General features: G+C 36.4%; 1 protein-coding gene across 1 annotated transcript in view; it reads right to left on the reverse strand.

The window, feature by feature from the left end:
* Positions 1-18,770, reverse strand: part of RIC1 (RIC1 homolog, RAB6A GEF complex partner 1) — a 51,956-nt gene that overhangs the window by 26,928 nt on the left and 6,258 nt on the right. Inside the window, exons 2-4 of the mRNA XM_058166191.1 lie at positions 14,167-14,274; positions 10,743-10,819; positions 1,129-1,236 (exon numbers count right to left, since the gene is read on the reverse strand). Of these exons, the coding sequence (XP_058022174.1) occupies positions 1,129-1,236; positions 10,743-10,819; positions 14,167-14,274 (293 nt within the window). The remainder of the gene's footprint in view (positions 1-1,128; positions 1,237-10,742; positions 10,820-14,166; positions 14,275-18,770) is intronic.

The following is an 18,770-nucleotide window of genomic DNA, read 5'->3' on the forward strand; positions in this document are numbered from 1 at the left end:
GAGTTTCCAAAGTAAAAAAAAAAATACTAAGGAAAAATATTGCATTACTATGAACAGAATAAACAGAATGGAATAAATTAAGGAACTGACCAGCTTTGTTATGAATATTAATTTTCTGCACTAGGTATTGAAAATGAATGTGTTGTGCAGTATGTTTCAAATATACTCAGAATGGCTATTTTCAGACCATTTGGCTTTTATGGTTTTTCAAAGCACTCTGAATTTATGAAATTATTTTCAGCAAAATTAAATGGCCATTTTTTCTTGTTTCTAATTTTTTATTTAATTGGGACATTTTGAGTTTCTTTAATTCTGATAAAGCGATGATTGTTCATCATTAGTGTTACTGATAGTAGAACATGATAGTTCATTTCAATGTATTTGTAATGAGTAGTATAGAAACATTTTTAATAAATAGTAAAATAAAAATTGGAATAAATGCTTCTACAATAACACAGTGCTACACTGCTGTGGCATGTGCATCTGCAGAAATGATTTTATGGTAGGAATTTAAAAATCCTAAAAGTTGACTTTTTAAAAATTGTTTTTATTAACTTATGATTACTGCTATTCAATGCTATTCCACTAAAATATGACTCTACCTACTATTCAAGGAAGCTATTTTGCAATCTTTTATCGTTTGCAGAGAGTGAACTTCTGTACGTTATTTTCAATGAAAAAAATCAAACTGTATCATTCACATTTTAAAATAAAATTTCATGTTATTCATCAGTAAATTAGTTGCATTTGAATTAGACATGTAACCATAAAAAAGATTATTATAAATGATATGTCTAGAAATAAATAGCACGTTTTAATATTATTCTGTATTCACTGTAAGTCACTTTCTGAATGAGACGGCAGTCAAACTGATAAATAACAATATGTAAGTTTTTTTTTTCAGAAATTGTTTGGTGGGGATAGCTGTAGTATTTTTGATTAAAAGAATTAGATAGCAGATGATGATAAGGTTTACTAAAGATTCTGAGGAATTGTCAAGAAAATTGATACTCTAAGGTGATATTATTCACTTCTATTCTTAATTAAACTATATGCTGCATTATTAATCACCTTATTTCTTGCTGTTCTGATAAAGAATTTAAATATATAAGTCATTAGTCACTGTACCTGGTAATAGCTGCTTGTAAATCTAGCACTTGTTTCTTCTCTAGATTTAATGATGGAGCGCATTGTTCTTCCTTATAATATGGTATTCCTTTCAGATGGGGGCTTCCTCTTTTAAAAAAAGAACCAACAATGTTTAATTCATTTCCCCCCCCAAGTTCTATATATTAACATACTAATTTAGTCTGTGGTTAAATAAATTCTTAAAATAAGTTCTTAAAATAAATCTTGATCTGAAGAGAAGATACATAATAAAGCAAAACATTCCAAACACCCACCCACATTTATATTATAAGCTGTGGTCCTGAAAACAATTCTTATAAAAAAAGGCCTGAGGAGACCAATACTCAGTCTAATTCACACTTTTCCACCAAAGCAAGCTATAAGGAAATGTTCTTCAACCCCAAATTACTGCATGACATTGAGATTCCTCTACTCATGGAGATATACGGTATTTCACTGCAAAATACTTAAAAATTATTTTGATATTAGTTTGATATAATCAAATACAGTATGTGATTCTAAGACAATCAAATATTCATAAGCTTTCCAGAAAAATTATCTTTGCAAGAATGAGTTTTATGCAAAATAGCTCCCACAGTTCCTGAACTAAATCACAATCTAATCAGTGTTTTAAAATCATAAAGACTGAAGACTTATATTATGCTCAGAAAGATACCATATAATAACAGCTGTATGTTGCAATCTGAAAGAGCTTGAAAGAAATTTTCATCAAGAAATGCTTATTTATGAAAAATACTGCTTCAGTAGAAAAACCATTACCGTTAACTATGAACCATAATAATTTTTCATCATGTACTGATTATTTGTCAGATAATCAAATAATAAGAACTGACCACTTTGAAGTACAATGTATTAATGTAGGAGTCCAAGTCCTTCTAAATCCAATTACATATGAAATTTAAAAGTATACTTCAAACAGAAAAATGCAGTCAAATCAGTAAGATAATGCAATCATAGAACAAATACTGAATAACAATCAGGTTTCAGTAGAATTTAAAGAGCCTTTTTAAAGTGGGAGAGAATTCCTGCAGTCAGAAAGCATGCTGTTCCCTTTCTATTCTGTCCTCCTCTAAATTTCACTCCCATGATCAAACACTTGGGTATAACAGAAACATCTAGACTAAGAGCAATCTGCTACTCCAACACACACAGAGAGATTGTAATTAACATTTCATTAATCACATTTTATAATAATGATATAATAGCAAAGACACCAAACACTGTTCTTCAGATGAATACTGACTACACTGTTACATTAAATAGGAATGAGTAATGATTTCTGAAAGACACTCAGTCCAAAATATGTTTAACAATAGCAAAACAGAGTTGGAAGGACCTAGGAGGCCTTCTAGTCCAATCCCCTGCCCAGGCAGGAAACCCTACACCATCTCAGACAGATGGTTACCCAACATTTTCTTAAAAATTTCCAGTGTTGGAGCATTCACAACTTCTGCAGGCAAGTCGTTCCACTTATTAATTGTTCTAACTGTCAGGAAATTTCTCCTTAGTTCCAAGTTGCTTCTTTCCTTGATCAGTTTCACCCATTGCTTCTTGTTCTACCGTCAGGTGCTTTGGAGAACAGCCCAACTCCCTCTTCTTTGTGGCAACCCCTGAGATATTGGAACACTGCTATCATGTTTCCCCTAGTCCTTCTTTTTATTAAACTAGACATACCCAGTTCCTGCAACCGTTCTTCATATGTTCTAGCCTCCAGTCCCCTAATCATCTTTGTTGCTCTTCTCTGCACACTTTCTAGAGTCTCAGCATCTTTTTTACATCACGGCGACCAAAATGCAGTATTCCAAGTGTGGCCTTACCAAGGCATTATAAAGTGGCACTAACACTTCACGTGATCTTGATTCTATCCTTCTGTTTATGAAGCCCAGAACTGTATTGGCTTTTTTAGCAGCTGCTGCACACTGCTGGCTCATATCTAAATGGTTGTCCACTAGGACTCCAAGATCCCTCTCACAGGTACTACTATTGAGCAAGGTACCACATATACGGTACCTGTGCATTTTGGTTTTTTGACCTAAATGTAGAACCTTACTTTTTTCACTGTTGAGTTTCATTTTGTTAGATAGCGCCCAATGTTTAAGTCTGTCAAGATCCTTCTGTAACTTGAGCCTATCTTCTGGAGTGTTGGCTATTCCTGCCAGCTTGGTGTCATCTGCAAATTTGATGAGCTCTCCATTTATCCCCTTGTCCAAGTCATTGATGAAGATGTTGAAGAGTACTGGGCCTAAAACAGAGCCTTGGGGTACTCCACTGCATACTTCCCTCCATGTGGATGTAGTTCCATTGAGGAGTACACGTTGAGTGCGGTTGGTCAGCCAGTTACGAATCCATCTGGTGGTGGTGCTGTCTGTGTAAGCCTACAACCTATACTATTAAAATCCCCATACTTTTTGGGAAACAAAGTTGTCTGCTAGGTTTGTTAGGAACCAGTTGGATCTTCCACTTGGTGTAAAGTTTGTCTCCCAGTTGATGTCAGGGTAGTTAAAATCCCCCATTACTACTGTGTTGTGCTTCCTACATACCTTAGTTAGCTGACTAGCAAAAAGTTCATCTACTTCCTCTGTTTGGTTGGGTGGCCTATAGTATAGACCTATGGCAATATCATTTTCCCCCCCTTTTATATTGACCCAAATGCATTCAAGATGATTTTCATCATTGTTGTGCTCTATTTCTATAGAGATGTAGTTATTTCTTATATATAGTGCAACTCCACCTCCTCTTTTATTTGGTCTATTTCTTTTAAATAATTTATATCCCTCTAGCTGTATGTTCCATTTGTCGGTTTCATCCCACCAAGTTTCCGTAATGGCGACAATATCATATCTGCCCTCATTTACTTGAATTTCTAATTCACCCGGTTTATTCCTCATACTCTGTGCATTGGTGTATAGACATTTGAGTCCATTTGGATTGACCTTGTGTTTACTGTCTATATAACCTGTGTTGTGCCTGACTGCCCCTACTTTCTTGCCACCTGTTGGTTTAGTGCACATGGTATTTATTTATTTATTTATTTGATTTTTATACCGCCCTTCTCCCGAAGGACTCAGGGCGGTGTACAGGCAAATAAAAACAGACAAGACAATATTATATAAAATGCAAGATTAAAAAACTTATTATAATTTGCCTAAAAATTTAAAATATATAAAAAACTAAAACCCCATTTAAAATTAATAAAAACTATAAAATCCATAAAATTTAAGCCAGCCCCGCGCAAATGAAAAGATGTGTCTTCAGTTCGCGGCGAAAGGTCCGAAGGTCAGGTATTTGGCGTAAACCCGGGGGAAGTTCGTTCCAGAGTGTGGGAGCCCCCACAGAGAAGGACCTTCCCCTGGGGGCCGCCAGCCGACATTGCTTGGCGGGTGGCACCCTGAGAAGTCCCTCTCTGTGAGAGCGTACGGGTCGGTGGGAGGCATGTGGTAACAGCAGGCGGTCCCGTAAGTACCCAGGCCCTAAGCCATGGAGCGCTTTAAAGGTCATAACCAAAATCTTAAAGTGCACCCGAAAAGCCACAGGTAGCCAGTGCAGTCTGCGCAGGAGCGGTGTTACATGGGAGCTACGTGACACTCCCTCTATCACCCGCGCAGCTGCATTCTGGACTAACTGAAGCCTTCGAGTGCACCTCAAGGGGAGCCCCATGTAGAGAGCATTACAATAATCCAAGCGAGATGTAACGAGTGCGTGAGTGACTGTGCACAAGGCATCCTGATCAAGGAAGGGGCGCAACTGCCGAACCAGGCGGACCTGGTGGAAGCCCCCCCTGGAGACAGCCGTCAAATGGTCTTCAAACGACAGCCGATCATCCAGGAGGACACCTAAGTTGCGCACCCTATCCTTTGGGGCCAATAACTCGCCTCCAACAGTCAGCTGCAGCTGCAGCTGACTGAATCGAGATGCCGGCATCCACAGCCACTCCGTCTTGGAGGGATTGAGCTTGAGCCTGTTTCTCCCCATCCAGACCCATACGGCTTCCAAACACCGGGACAGCACTTCGACAACTTCATTGGGGTGACCTGGGGTGGAGAAGTACAGCTGAGTGTCATCAGCGTACTGATGGTACTTCACCCCAAAGCCACTGATGATCTCATGGCACTCATTATTAAATGCTTGGTTTTGCTTGATAGCGGGGCTGATAATCTTACCCACACAGACATCTATGTTACTTGCACTCATAACCCTATTAATTTTGGATTGCTGGGGACAGAAATTTTCTGTATCAATTAATTCTCTGTCCCCACTGTTCAGTTTAAATGTTTATCCAGAAAATCTGTGAATTTATTGCTAAGTAACTCAGTCCCTTTCTTTGATGGATACAATCCATCTCTTTTGTACAGTTTTTCATTAGACCAGTTGCAGACATCGTGACTAATAAAACCAAAGCCTTCCCTTTTGCACCGCTCCTTTAGCCACACATTAAACTCTACTACACGCTGGCCTTTACCTTTTTGTTCCTTATATATTGGTAAAACCTCTGAAAAGCCTACAACCTATACTATTAAGTTCATACCCCAAGCTCTGGAAATCATTCTGCACAGAGAGTATATCCTTTTGGGACAGATCATTTGTGCCTAAATGTATAATAGCATCAACATCAAAATCCTTACTGGCTTTCTTGACTATCTTAAGAATACGCCTCTTGTCTCTGCTGGCAGTAGCACCAGGTAGACACCTGACTTCTTTCAAAACCTCCATATCCTTTCCTAAATGTACATCCCTTACAAATGAATCACCAATCAGAAGGTGGCTTCTCTTTTTGGATACCATGCTCTTCTTGTGTGACCGATCTGTGATACCTGATTCACACTTTTCCAAAGTAAGTTCTTCATCTCGGACCATAATCCCCTGATTGTTTGAGTTATCAGTATCATAACTACCTTGGTCTGTGACTTTAGTGTCCCTATTAAGGTCAGCAAGGGCACTATATCTATTATACTGGGACACTGCAAAAGCTTTGTGTTTATGGTTCACAGCTCTCACCCTGCCAGATCCCACGGTTGTCCATACTGCCCTTCTCCTGCAGGATCTTTGTGGTATGTTGCATCCCTTCAGTTTATTGCATTGGATTGTAAAAGTATATAACCCATTACAACAGGCTATGAAAACGTTTATTTACTGGACATATTACAAAGTTATTTAAGAATCTGGAAAGGAAAAAAAAGTCAACAATAAATGAAACGAATTAATATCACCCGAAGACTGTCAGTAGCCTCAACTGAAAAGTGATCAAAACCAGTAGCTAAAATAGTTAGGAATATAGCCAGCTGCTTAATTTTATATGAAAATGATGCAATAAACACATTTTAAAAAACCTTAAAGAACAAAACTATTTGAATAGTCAGAATAATAGCATCTTAAATGCATCTCAGTTTCACTCAAATACAGACTATGCAAAATGGCAACTATGTATAAAATATAAGAAAACAGTAAAACCGAAACATGTTGAAGTCACCTATAAGAAATAATTCTTGGTAACCTCATTTTAAAACAGTCAACAAGCTTAATTAAGATGTCCTGTGTAACAGCAAAAAAAGAAAACAGCAAGTTTTGTCAGCAAGTTATGAGATGATGCACTGTGTAGATCAAGCAATCCTTGTCCAACGTAATTCTAGGTAAACAAGAGGTACCTTGTACATTTGGTATTTTCTATCTTACTTATCTTGATTTTAGTGTGATAGTGAAAGATAGAATTAATGTGCTAAATATGTATTCTTAGTCTGAAAGAAATAAGGCAATAGATATGTACTTGTAACCTATCTTGTACAGATAGTCCTAGATTTATGACCACAGTTGAGCCCAAATTTTCTGTTGCTAAGTGAGACAGTTAAGTGAGTTTTGTCCCATTTTGCAACCTTTCTTGCCACAAGAAAGTTAAGTGAATCACTGCAAATGTTAAATTAGTAATTCAGTTGTTACGTGAATCTGCCTTTCCTATTGACTGCTTGTTAGAAGGTCGCAAAATGTGACTGCGTGACCCTAGGTCACTCTGGCAGTCATAAATATGAATGCCAAGCATCTGAATTTTGATCATACGACCATAAATATGCTGCAATGGTCATGTGAAAAACAGTCATTTTTTTCAGTGCCGTTGTCACTAAATGGACTATTGTAAGTCTAGTTACCTGTACACCTAAACAGTAAAAAGGCAATACATATACTGAGGTGCATACAAGTTTATGAACCCTTTTGAATATTCAATATTTCTGCATAAATGCAACCTAAAATGTGATCTGTTCTCCACACAACTCTTAAAGCTAACATATAGCCTTGACTCCTTTCCTTCAATAAATAAATGAGGATGTTGTGTCTGGGACCAATAGGCTTGAATTAAAATGCAACCCCACAACTTTGCTCCCATTTGCTTCCTCAGCTGAACAGCTAATGTTTTCATATCCATCATTCTTTCTTGCTCTGTTTACACATGCCTCTGTTTTCAAAATATTCTCTGTCTTCTTTTCCTCCTGCCACAAATTCAACCAATGCCTTACATCAGTGATCATCAATCTTTTCTTCACCACGGACCCCCTTTAAATATCTTTTGTGGCCACGGACTATGCCATGGACCCCCCAAGACTTAACTCAAGATTTAAATCATAACATTTCTTCAAATCTTTATGAACCCTTCTGATGACATCGCAGCCCCCCCAAAGGTCCACGGACCACAGGTTGAGAACCACTGCCTTATACTAAATTCATTTAAAAATTTAAATGAATTTAAATTAAAATTGATTTAAAACGTTCTATTTAAGTCTTAAGAAAAAATGTGTCTCAAATGTCTAACATAATTTGATACTGTTTTGCAGAAGATGCCAAAATCTAATTGTTTTTCTTTTCAGTCTAGGGCCGTGATGGCCATGATGTGCCATAGGTGGCACATGGAGCCATATCTGTGGACATGTGAGCATTGCCCTAGCTCAGCTTCAGTGTGATGTGGGCAGCAGCCAGCTGATTTTTGGGCCTTCCAGGCCCACCGGAAGTCAGAAAACGGGCCATTTCCAGCCTTTGGAGGGTCTCCAGGGGGGTAGGGAAGGCCGTTTTTGCCCCAAGATAGGCTCTGGAGCCTGGGAAGGGTGAAAAATGGGCCTACCAGGCCCACTGTGCTATCATGTGCCAAAAGTGGGGGGAGTGCAGGGAGGGGGTTATGCGCGCATGCACGGGGGGCAGGGCTCATTGAATTATGGGTGTAAGCACACGCATGCATGACCCCCCCATGCTCCCCCCACTTTTGGCACGCAATGGCAAAAAGGTTAGCCATCACTGGTCTAGGGGAATCAAGCAGGAATTCAATACCATGTAATGCTAAATCCTTTAACAGAAATGGCTCCACATTACTTTTTCCTTTGTTGATAGCCACTGGAAAAGTTGAAAGCTATAAGATGATCACACCCCTTTAAAATACTCAGACACACAAAATAGCCTTGTGAACTTATTTTAGTACTTCAACAACTTTGACCTTTAAACTCTGAATGTAAGTTGGTGACAGAAGCAGGAAAGAATGTTTCATCTATGTTGCAACATCAACAAGAGCTATATTTCTGCAGTCTCTTATCATAGATGTCTAAAAATTAGGAGAAATAAAAAGGAAGATCATCTAAAGAACACATGAATGACAAAAACAACAAATGATTCTATATAAAATGCTTTATATGCATACATTGTATAGAAATTATAATTCTATTACAAGGATATAATGAGGGATTGTCAGCAAAAATGTTTTATAATACTCTTAGAAATCTATTTATCAAACCTAAGAACATTTCTGAACTACATATATATTTCTCCTTTATCATAAACATAAGTATGTATATTTCATGTATAGCCTTTCCAAACAATTAAATTATTGTCCGAGATGATTGTCATTTTTCCATAACATATTTACAAGTTTTTCCCCCCAATATTGATAGAGTATTATTACTAGAAGCAGCAGTGATGAGAAGAGTTTCTGAAGGTGACTACAATTTTAATCAAAAGCATAAAGTATTTAATTTTTGGCTGAAAACTAACAATTTTTCAGAATCACAGGACACAATTTGATATTAGGAGAAGGAATATTTGGAGTTATTACATTCTCACATTATTTATGGTAATTCACTTCCCTAAAAATTAGCTAATCTCTTAACATAGTGAAAGAAGAAAATTAATAGAATTCTGTTTATTAATATTAAGTAAACAAAAAATGGTCAAAACACAATGGCAGATTGTTATTAAATGAAATATTTTTTTTAATGCAGATTGATTTCTAAAACTTTATTGTCCCTGTTGCTCATACACAAATTAAGGAACCAAGTGGTAAATATTAAAATGTTTGACTAAGATTTCATTATAAGGATGCTGAAGAGCTCATTGCTTCACAAACAATTCTGGAAAACTCTTAAATCTTCCATTTCAACCACAGACCATCCCTTGGGACAGAATGATCCTGGAAAAAGTTTACTATGATGTGGAAGAATTACAGAATGTTCCAACGTTCTCCTGAAAGAACTGGGGAGTTTTATATATCCCCAAATTAATTAATTTGCCTTAGATGCAGCTAATTCAAGATAGTGGCTTAGTATCATTTCTATGCCATCAAAGTTCATCATAGCTTTGAAAGCAAAGCTTTATTACAATATAACACTTCATATGAAGTGTTACCACGACAATTATTGGGGTAACTAGATGTTGGCTAATTTGCATAACATTTCTGAATACACTGAACCAACAAACCACTTCTAATAAACCACTGCCAACTTCTGAATACGCTTGAAACCTGTCCATCCTTTCTCTAGACAACTGATCCAGATATGTATTTTTTCTTATTTACACTTATTCAATAGAATTTTCAAGCTCCTGCTGTTAAAACAGAATTTTAAAATTTCATATTAAGGAGTAAAAAAAATTGACAAATATACTGTATACATTACTAATATATCCAAATTTTTATGTCATACAAAAAGCAAATCTCTTTTTCTTTCTATATATTTTCCCATGTGAATAGTTTTCTGGATCAAAAATAATATTTTCAGCAAAATGTTAAAGTACCAAAACAAATCAGGGAGGGATGGGAAGGAAAATAAGGAAAATTCCTATTGTGCAACTAGAAATTTGTTTCTGTGGTATTGTCAGGGGTGAGCTCCTGGGGGTTTGGGCGATCCTCTAGCCAAGGATTGCCAGGGTTCAGCAAACCCCCAAATGCTACCCCTGGCTGGCCACGCCCACCCCACCGCTCCCAGGAGTCTCCACGCAGCCCGTTCATCATTCCAGGTAAGTGCAGGGGCCGCACGGAGGGTCTGGGAGGGCAAAACACAGGCCTACCGGAGGTTCCAGAAGTCCGGAAATGGGCCTGTTTCCGGCCTCCGGAGGGCCTCCAGACCCCGGGGGAAGCTGTCTTCGCCCGGAGGCTCCAGAGCCTTGGGAGGGTGAAAAACGCGCACCCCCCGCAATGGTGCAGGCAGCCATCTAGGCCATGCCCATCATAGCCACACCCACCCAGCAACAGCGCAGTGAATCCGTTGCTAAAGTATCTAAAGCCCAACCCTGGGTATTGTACATGTAGCCCTGAACAGTGGAACAAATAAAATATTTACAGCAAAACTTACTTGGGATAGACTGGCTCATACAGGTATTTGTCTCTTGCAGAAATAAGATTGAAAAATAGTATGTATCCATTTGCAGTCTGAAAGTTAAGATAGACAAAATTAAAAAATGCATAGATTTAAAAGTTTTCCAAAAAATCAGAGCTGTCAGTAATTTAAACTCCATATATTTAAAACATATGGAATGCTGTACTCGAGAAAAAATGAAAACAAGTAGTCCACAGCTACAACCATTTTTTCTGTGACCATTTGAAATTATGGCAACACTGAATGAAGAAACTTATGATCCACATTGATTACAACTCAAGGTCTACTTGTAAGTCAAATCAAACAAAACTTTATTATGTTCATTGACCAGCATAAATCAAGCACATTCTTTCTTTTAATACTGTTGAACATATGTGTGTACACACACACGACTAATTTAGTTTGCTGCCCATATACATACCCTTAAACTCCTATGGACTTTATTAATTTTCCCCAATATTCAAACAATCTTAATTCTGACTTAATGGGGAATAATCATTTGTTTTCTTAATGAAAAGATAGGTTTTCATGATTTTCTCCTCTATTGGGAGGATAAGCTGTATATTTTATAGTTTTATATTTTAGCCAAATTAATGGCAAAAAAACAGTTTAAGAAAACCTTAAGACAGAAAGGTACTTAAAAGGCAGAGTCTAAATGGACAGAGAGAGAGAGAGAGAGAGGGAGGGAGGGAGGGAGAGAGAGAACACAATATCACAACACCTGATTTTTGAATTTTCATTTTTAGTTTCAGTTGTTTTATTTATTTAATCCTAACCTCCCCATTTGATGGGTAACTGCACACAATACTAATAAGCATTTCCCCCTAAAATTAAACTAAAATGGACTCTAAATCAAAAATAGACATTAAAAGAATGTTAACTAGATTCCTTCTTTTAAATAATTTAATATATTTCTCAAAGACAGAAGGAGAAAAAAAATATAAAGGTTTCAGGTTTCTTTCCAAGCATTGTTTCCTGTTTTTCAGTTAAGAATATAATGGAGAAGGAAAGCATTTTTCACAGCTGCTCCTAGTAATACTTTCTTCAATATTTGAAACAAAACTACTATAAATCCAAAGACAGACAGATGTGTTTATATAGCTAAGTATGTATTACAATTTCCAGATTATGTTCTAATTAAATTCAGTGTTTGAAAGAAATGAAAGGAACAAGATAGCACTGTCTATTTAATTTTGCATTCTTTACCATTATCTGTCTTTAAATAATTCATTCATTTGGTATGTCATGCTACAAGAAAGTGTAAGACAACACTATGTAGTAGAAGTATCAACCTGACATCAGCATAGATGCGCATTCTTGAATTCCATTTGCCATACAAGTTGATACTGTTACAAGGCTCAGTTCTGTATACAGTGGGGTAAAAAAGTATTTAGTCAGCCACCAGTTATGCAAGTTCTCCCACTGAAAAAGATGAGAGAGGCCTGTAATTGTTATCATAGGTATACCTCAACTAGGAGAGACAACATGAGAAAACACATCCAGAAAATCACATTGTCTGATTTGTAACGAATTTATTTGCAAATTATGGTGGAAAATAAGTATTTGGTCAATATCAAAAGTTCATCTCAATACTTTGTTATATATCCTTTGTTGGCAATGACAGAGGTCAAATGTTTTCTGTACGTCTTCACAAGGTTTTCACACACTATTGCTGGTATGTTGGCCCATTCCTCCATGCAGATCTCCTCGAGAGCAGTGATGTTTTGGGGCTGTCGCTGGGCAACACGGACTTTCAACTCCCTCCAAAGGTTTTCTGTGGGGTTGAGATCTGGTGACTGGCTAGACCACTCCAGGACCTTGAAATGCTTCTTACGGAGCCACTCCTTCGTTGCCCGGGCGGTGTGTTTAGGATCATTGTCATGCTGAAAGACCCAGCCACGTTTCATCTTCAATGCCCTTGCTGATGGAAGGAGGTTTGCACTCAAAATCTCACGATACATGGCCCCATTCATTCTTTCCTTTACACGGATCAGTCGTCCTGGTCCCTTTGCAGAGAAACAGCCCCACAGCATGATGTTGCCACTCCCATGCTTCACAGTAGGTATGGTGTTCTTTGGATGCAACTCAGCATTCTCTCTCCTCCAAACGCGACGAGTTGAGTTTCTACCAAACAGTTCTACTTTGGTTTCATCTGACATATGACATTCTCCCAGTCCTCTTCTGGATCATCCAAATGCTCTCTAGCAAACTTCAGACGGGCCCGGACATGTACTGGCTTAAGCAGGGGGACACGTCTGGCACTGCAGGATCTGAGTCCCTGGCGGTGTAGTGTCTTACTGATGGTAGCCTTTGTTACGTTGGTCCCAGCTCTCTGCAGGTCATTCACTAGGTCCCCCCGTGTGGTTCTGGGATATTTGCTCACCGTTCTTGTGATCATTTTGACCCCACGGGGTGAGATCTTGCATGGAGCCCCAGATCGAGGGAGATTATCAGTGGTCTTGTATGTCTTCCATTTTCTAATTATTCCTCCCACAGTTGATTTCTTCACACCAAGCTGCTTGCCTATTGCAGATTCAGTCTTCCCAGCCTGGTGCAGGTCTACAATTTTGTTTCTGGTGTCCTTCGACAGCTCTTTGGTCTTCACCATAGTGGAGTTTGGAGTGTGACTGTTTGAGGTTGTGGACAGGTGTCTTTTATACTGATAACAAGTTCAAACAGGTACCATTAATACAGGTAATGAGTGGAGAACAGAGGAGCCTCTTAAAGTAGAAGTTACAGGTCTGTGAGAGCCAGAAATCTTGCTTGTTTGTTGGTGACCAAATACTTATTTTCCACCATAATTTGCAAATAAATTTGTTACAAATCAGACAATGTGATTTTCTGGATGTGTTTTCTCATGTTTTCTCTCCTAGTTGAGGTATACCTATGATAACAATTACAAGCCTCTCTCATCTTTTTCAGTGGGAGAACTTGCACAACTGGTGGCTGACTAAATACTTTTTCACCCACTGTATACTGACATGAAAAAGGCTGACTTTGATATATTTAACCTGGACCCCAAGTCGGAATGTCTGTCCCCCTCCGACCCACACAAAAAGACCCCGAAGGGGGAGACTCTCTGCAGCAACACAAATGTTCATTATACGTATCCGGACCAGAGGCCGTAGTTTGAGGACCCCTGGTTAAGTGCAATATAAAAAATGCAAATATTTTTTCTGGGGACCACCAAAATTTTCTCACAGACTACCAGTGGTTCACAGGCCACCAGTTGGTGACCGCTGCTCTAAACAAAAAATATATATTAAATATATAGATACCAACTCAATCTACATTTTAAATTTACTTTTTAATTAATTTTCTATGTTTCAATAAAATGTTATGTGAAATGTCTCTCTCTATTAAAATCATCAAATGTCTCTATACAAGTTTCTTTACTTACCGAAACAGCTATCGTGGTACTGTCAGGCTTCCATTCAGCTTGGTCATAATGTCCAAATTGCGACACAGCTTTTAGTGTTTCTTTGTAGCTTACAATTAGCACACTGGGCTGGGATAGGAAGAGAGATAGTACACAACAGTTACATTCTATATTTCAATGTTATCTTTTTAAAAAAGTTAAATCTACTAGCTATGACTTTCATAAATTCAGTTCTTTCAAATAGCTTTAAACACTAAGTGATAGCACACCTACCTAATTCTTTTTAAAGAAGACTACAGTAGAACTGTAAAAATCATTGTTTATTTATATTTTCTAAGATGTTGTTTTATACCTAAATTCAACGCATAATACCAAAAGCATATATTAACATGTTTAAGAAGCTCCCTCTTAGCAAACTAATTAAGAATTGTGGCTAGGAAAATCTAAGACTTCCTTATTTCAAAACCACAATATAAACTAACTTACTTGGCAAGTAATAAATTAAGCATGATGCCTTAAAACGTTCTGCTGTAAAAATATGGCTCATGCACTATTACCAGTTTCAAACATTTATTCAAGATATACAGCTATCATTCAAAACGGTTCAATTTAGATAGGATAGTTAATCATTCCAAAGTGAGCAATGTATTAATAAAAGCTAATGTTGCATCACAGTTCTCAGGCTTGGAAAGATCAGAACATTCTCTTTTGCTCAGAAATGTTTATTTTAACAAATGACTGAGCATTTGTTCAGGAATTTGTTTTATAATAGTGTTTGATTTCTATCATTTGCAGCACAAAGTTTCAGATCTATACTAGATACTAGAAACATTGGGAAGTAAGCTGATGCTTCACCAGGATGCTAATTTATAAATTCCCTATTGTATCAATAACATACTTCCAGAATCAATTTGATGGATCTCAGGAGTATATTACAAGATTGTAAAACAAATATAGTATGTATGCCAAAACTATGTTGTTGTTTTTTCATTTATGAATATCTAAATAAAAATAGAGTACCATTCAAGGATTTCCTTTTATTACAAAGCAATAATGTCTTGAATAATTTATTTTTGAAATAATTGTATTGTTTTTAGACATCTGGATAGATTTATGGTTTTTCAAAGCTATTTTTCTAAACAAGGCTAGCAGTGTGTTATACGTGGAGTATTTCCATCATAGATTCTGCAATCAATAGATAGAAAAGCTATGATCATAAATTCAAACACTTATTAATTTTATTGTAATGCCTGGTATATTCAAATAAATACCTGATTAATATATGCATGTTTAATCTTTTAAATGGATATCTGAAAAACTGCTTATCTCCAATTGTTTCTGCCTGACTAGTATGTTCCAGCAAAATGACTGTGCTCCAGCTCCCCTCCATTAAATTGTGGGACCTAGGAAGCATGCCTTTTGGCCCCAAACTTCTGGAAAAGCATTCCCTCAGAGATAAGGGTAGCACCTTTTCTCATAGAAGTCTGGAGAGCTTGAAAACCTGCTTTGGTTGCAGATCTGGGGGCATTATTAATTATTTGTCTAAGATCCCTATTATGTAGATTTTGCTGTTCATTATATCGTTTTAGTTGGAGCCATCCATCTGATTTAATCTTTTTAGCCATGTTTATGTTTTGTTTTATATTTTTATACACTGCCCAGAGTCCATTGGATTTTGGCCATAAATAAAATGTAAATATACATTCTTACTGTAACCCATGAAATGTAACAGTGTGAAAAAGTATAGTCTTTAAACTCTGTCAAGCCCAAAGCAACCCCAAAGTACTATAATATACCAGCACATCATAAATACACTAACCTCCTTATTTTTATGCTTCAAATACATATCAATAATGATAGGAATTCAGCTGAAAGGTCATATCTTAAAATGAAGATATGGAATATTAAGATACTGGCATTCTGGCATGTGCTGTTTGCAATAATATTACTTCAAACTGTTTCAATCTGGTGCCCCTCCAGTTGTTTTGAATTACAATTTCCATTTCCTCTACTTCCATTGCCATTTAAGGCCTGCAGTCAAGAACAATGGTTGCTATAATCCAAAACACCTGGAAGGCACCAATTGGGAAAGGCTGATAAAGAGTTTAAAGCACAACCTTGCCTATAACATTTGGCAGTAACTAATAGCAACTTGTTGCACAAGATAAACTGCTGAGAAAAGCAGCATAATGGGAAAAGAGGGCTACAGCACTTAAGAGCAGTGATTACTGCCTGTACTATTGTAATGACTTCCCCCAATCAGAAATAGTTGTACTTCATTTCACTATTTTCTCCTTCAATAGAAATTATAGTAAAATTCTAACTTGAATTCTACATTAAAATTCTTTCAAAACAATTTGACATATAATTTCTTTTAACTCATCCTGCATTTAGCTCAGAAATATTGTATAAATTATAAAAAAGGAGACCTACTTCACTCTCTTTCTCAGATTATTTATCAGCATTACTATGGAAATATATTTTGCCTTACGAAATTAACAAAATGAATTACCGTAAATAATTTTATGAGGACCCCATGAAAAGAAACACTTAGTAAAATACATATGGTCCATATGCTGGGGACACACCTGCTTTTATAAATAGTTTCAGACAGTTTATTCATATTTACAGAAACTTTATATACTGAAAATAATATTTGTACATTTAAGAGGTTTTATTTAAGGATTCTGTTAAACATTAAGTTCATATTTCTGGTTATTTGCAGGCTGTCTTTCAGGAAGAAGATCCACCCCATCCCACTACACTAGATAAGGTGGACCCAGAAACTTTCCCATATGGCAGGAAACTTGGAAGTGTGCCTTTTCCATAGCTGCTCCTACCTTGTGGAACACCCTTCTTGGCAATTCAACATGCCCACACCCTTCTAACCTTTCAGAAGGCCATCAATACCTGGCTTGTTACTAAGATGCATGGCAGGAGGGTGGCTAAGGGACAATTAAGGTACAGGGTTTGGACTTATTGTTTAATTGTTTTTATGATTGCTTTGTTTATTGGTTTTATGGTTGTTATAAACTGCCCAAATTGGCTTAAGAAGGATACTCATATAAATCTTTTAAATAATAAGTATTTTTAAATATCTTAGACTCAATGAAAAGAAGTCCTACTTTTTTCCCACAAGGAAAACTGACAATTGTATGGAAGCAAATGCATTTTATTAGACACAAGCACAGTAGCTAGTCTAGGCATGTAAGCTTACTTCAAGTAAATAACATGCTAAAACAATCAAATTATCTTGTTTTGTTTCAGACAGGCACTAGCAATACCCATAATCATTCATTAATTTTAAAATGTTGCCCTTTCAGAAGATAGTTTTAATAATCAAGACTTAAATTTCTTATGTTGTTGTCTTAATAAATATGTCTTATGTTAACATACTTCTAAAAAAAAAATTCACTGCATATCAAAAGAAGAAGAAAATATTTTTAGGGATGTAGGATTTATTTACATAGAAGTCTATAAATATTTACCTCATAGAAAATTCCACTGAAAATAGTTTTATTTTATATACTTGTAAAGTAATTTATAATTCAAGAAAATGGAAGAGAATAGCAAGGAGAAAGCACAAAAGAAATTGATCATGTCAAGACTAGGGCTGACAAGCTATTTCAAAAATGCTTTTATTTGTTCCCTTCCACAGAAGATAAAACGTTTTGGAACCATTCTTCTACAAACAATAAACAAATTCCTATCTCAAATCAACATTGCTACCTTCAAGAATTATTTCAGTTCTTTCAGACATTCTTGGTTTATTCATTTGCTTTATGTCCTGATATCAAAGAAGACTTTTTTTTCCCAAAGTCCTTTGTAGAAATTTAAGTTTTCCTTATGCATTATCATTTCAAGTGCATTTTACTTTTCCCCATCAATTTCACAAAAGCTTAAACATTTAAAAGAAAATCTCACAAAGCACGGAAGCATATTATTATCAATTATAAATACTAACTGGCGTTTAAAAGATGACTAAATTTTCAGTCTTCTGACCTTGCTGAAAGATATGCCAGAAGTACTTCACACTTTTAAAACAAATTCTTTAATTGACAACTCAAAATATGAAAATATTTAAGTGTAGTCATGTATCAGAAAAATGACATAAGGACTGCAATTACAACTTGGTTTCAGTATATTTAGAAGCAATCCTATTTTACTTATTTGTAGCTCATTTACTGGATTCTAAAGGCTATCCTGCTGATTCTAAACATTGCATATCATCTCAACTCAGTGGGTTAAAGGACTTTCAGACATTTATAAAAGTAATGATGACACAGTGAAAGCCTTGTCTCCATTTGCTACACAAAACTATCACAATTTGCTTTAAAGTGAATTTTTCAGAAATATTCCTTATTTTTTGTTCCATGTGTTGTATAGTACAGCTCATTAAATATGTATTGTCAATGGCAGGAAATTACAGAGTGATAGCAGAGCACTGTAATAAGCATACGAACAAACTGCCTATATAATCATATGTTATATGTCAACCAATTATCTTATGCATCAATTTAAAAAATTCAAGCTCACACTGGAGCTTATAAAGCACTTGAATATAGAAGGTGTTTCCTCTGATGCTACCACCCTACCTTGTTTTTCTTGATTTATATGTATATGTG

The sequence above is a fragment of the Ahaetulla prasina genome, chromosome 2 (assembly GCF_028640845.1).
Source record: "Ahaetulla prasina isolate Xishuangbanna chromosome 2, ASM2864084v1, whole genome shotgun sequence".
Classification (NCBI taxonomy): domain Eukaryota; kingdom Metazoa; phylum Chordata; class Lepidosauria; order Squamata; family Colubridae; genus Ahaetulla; species Ahaetulla prasina.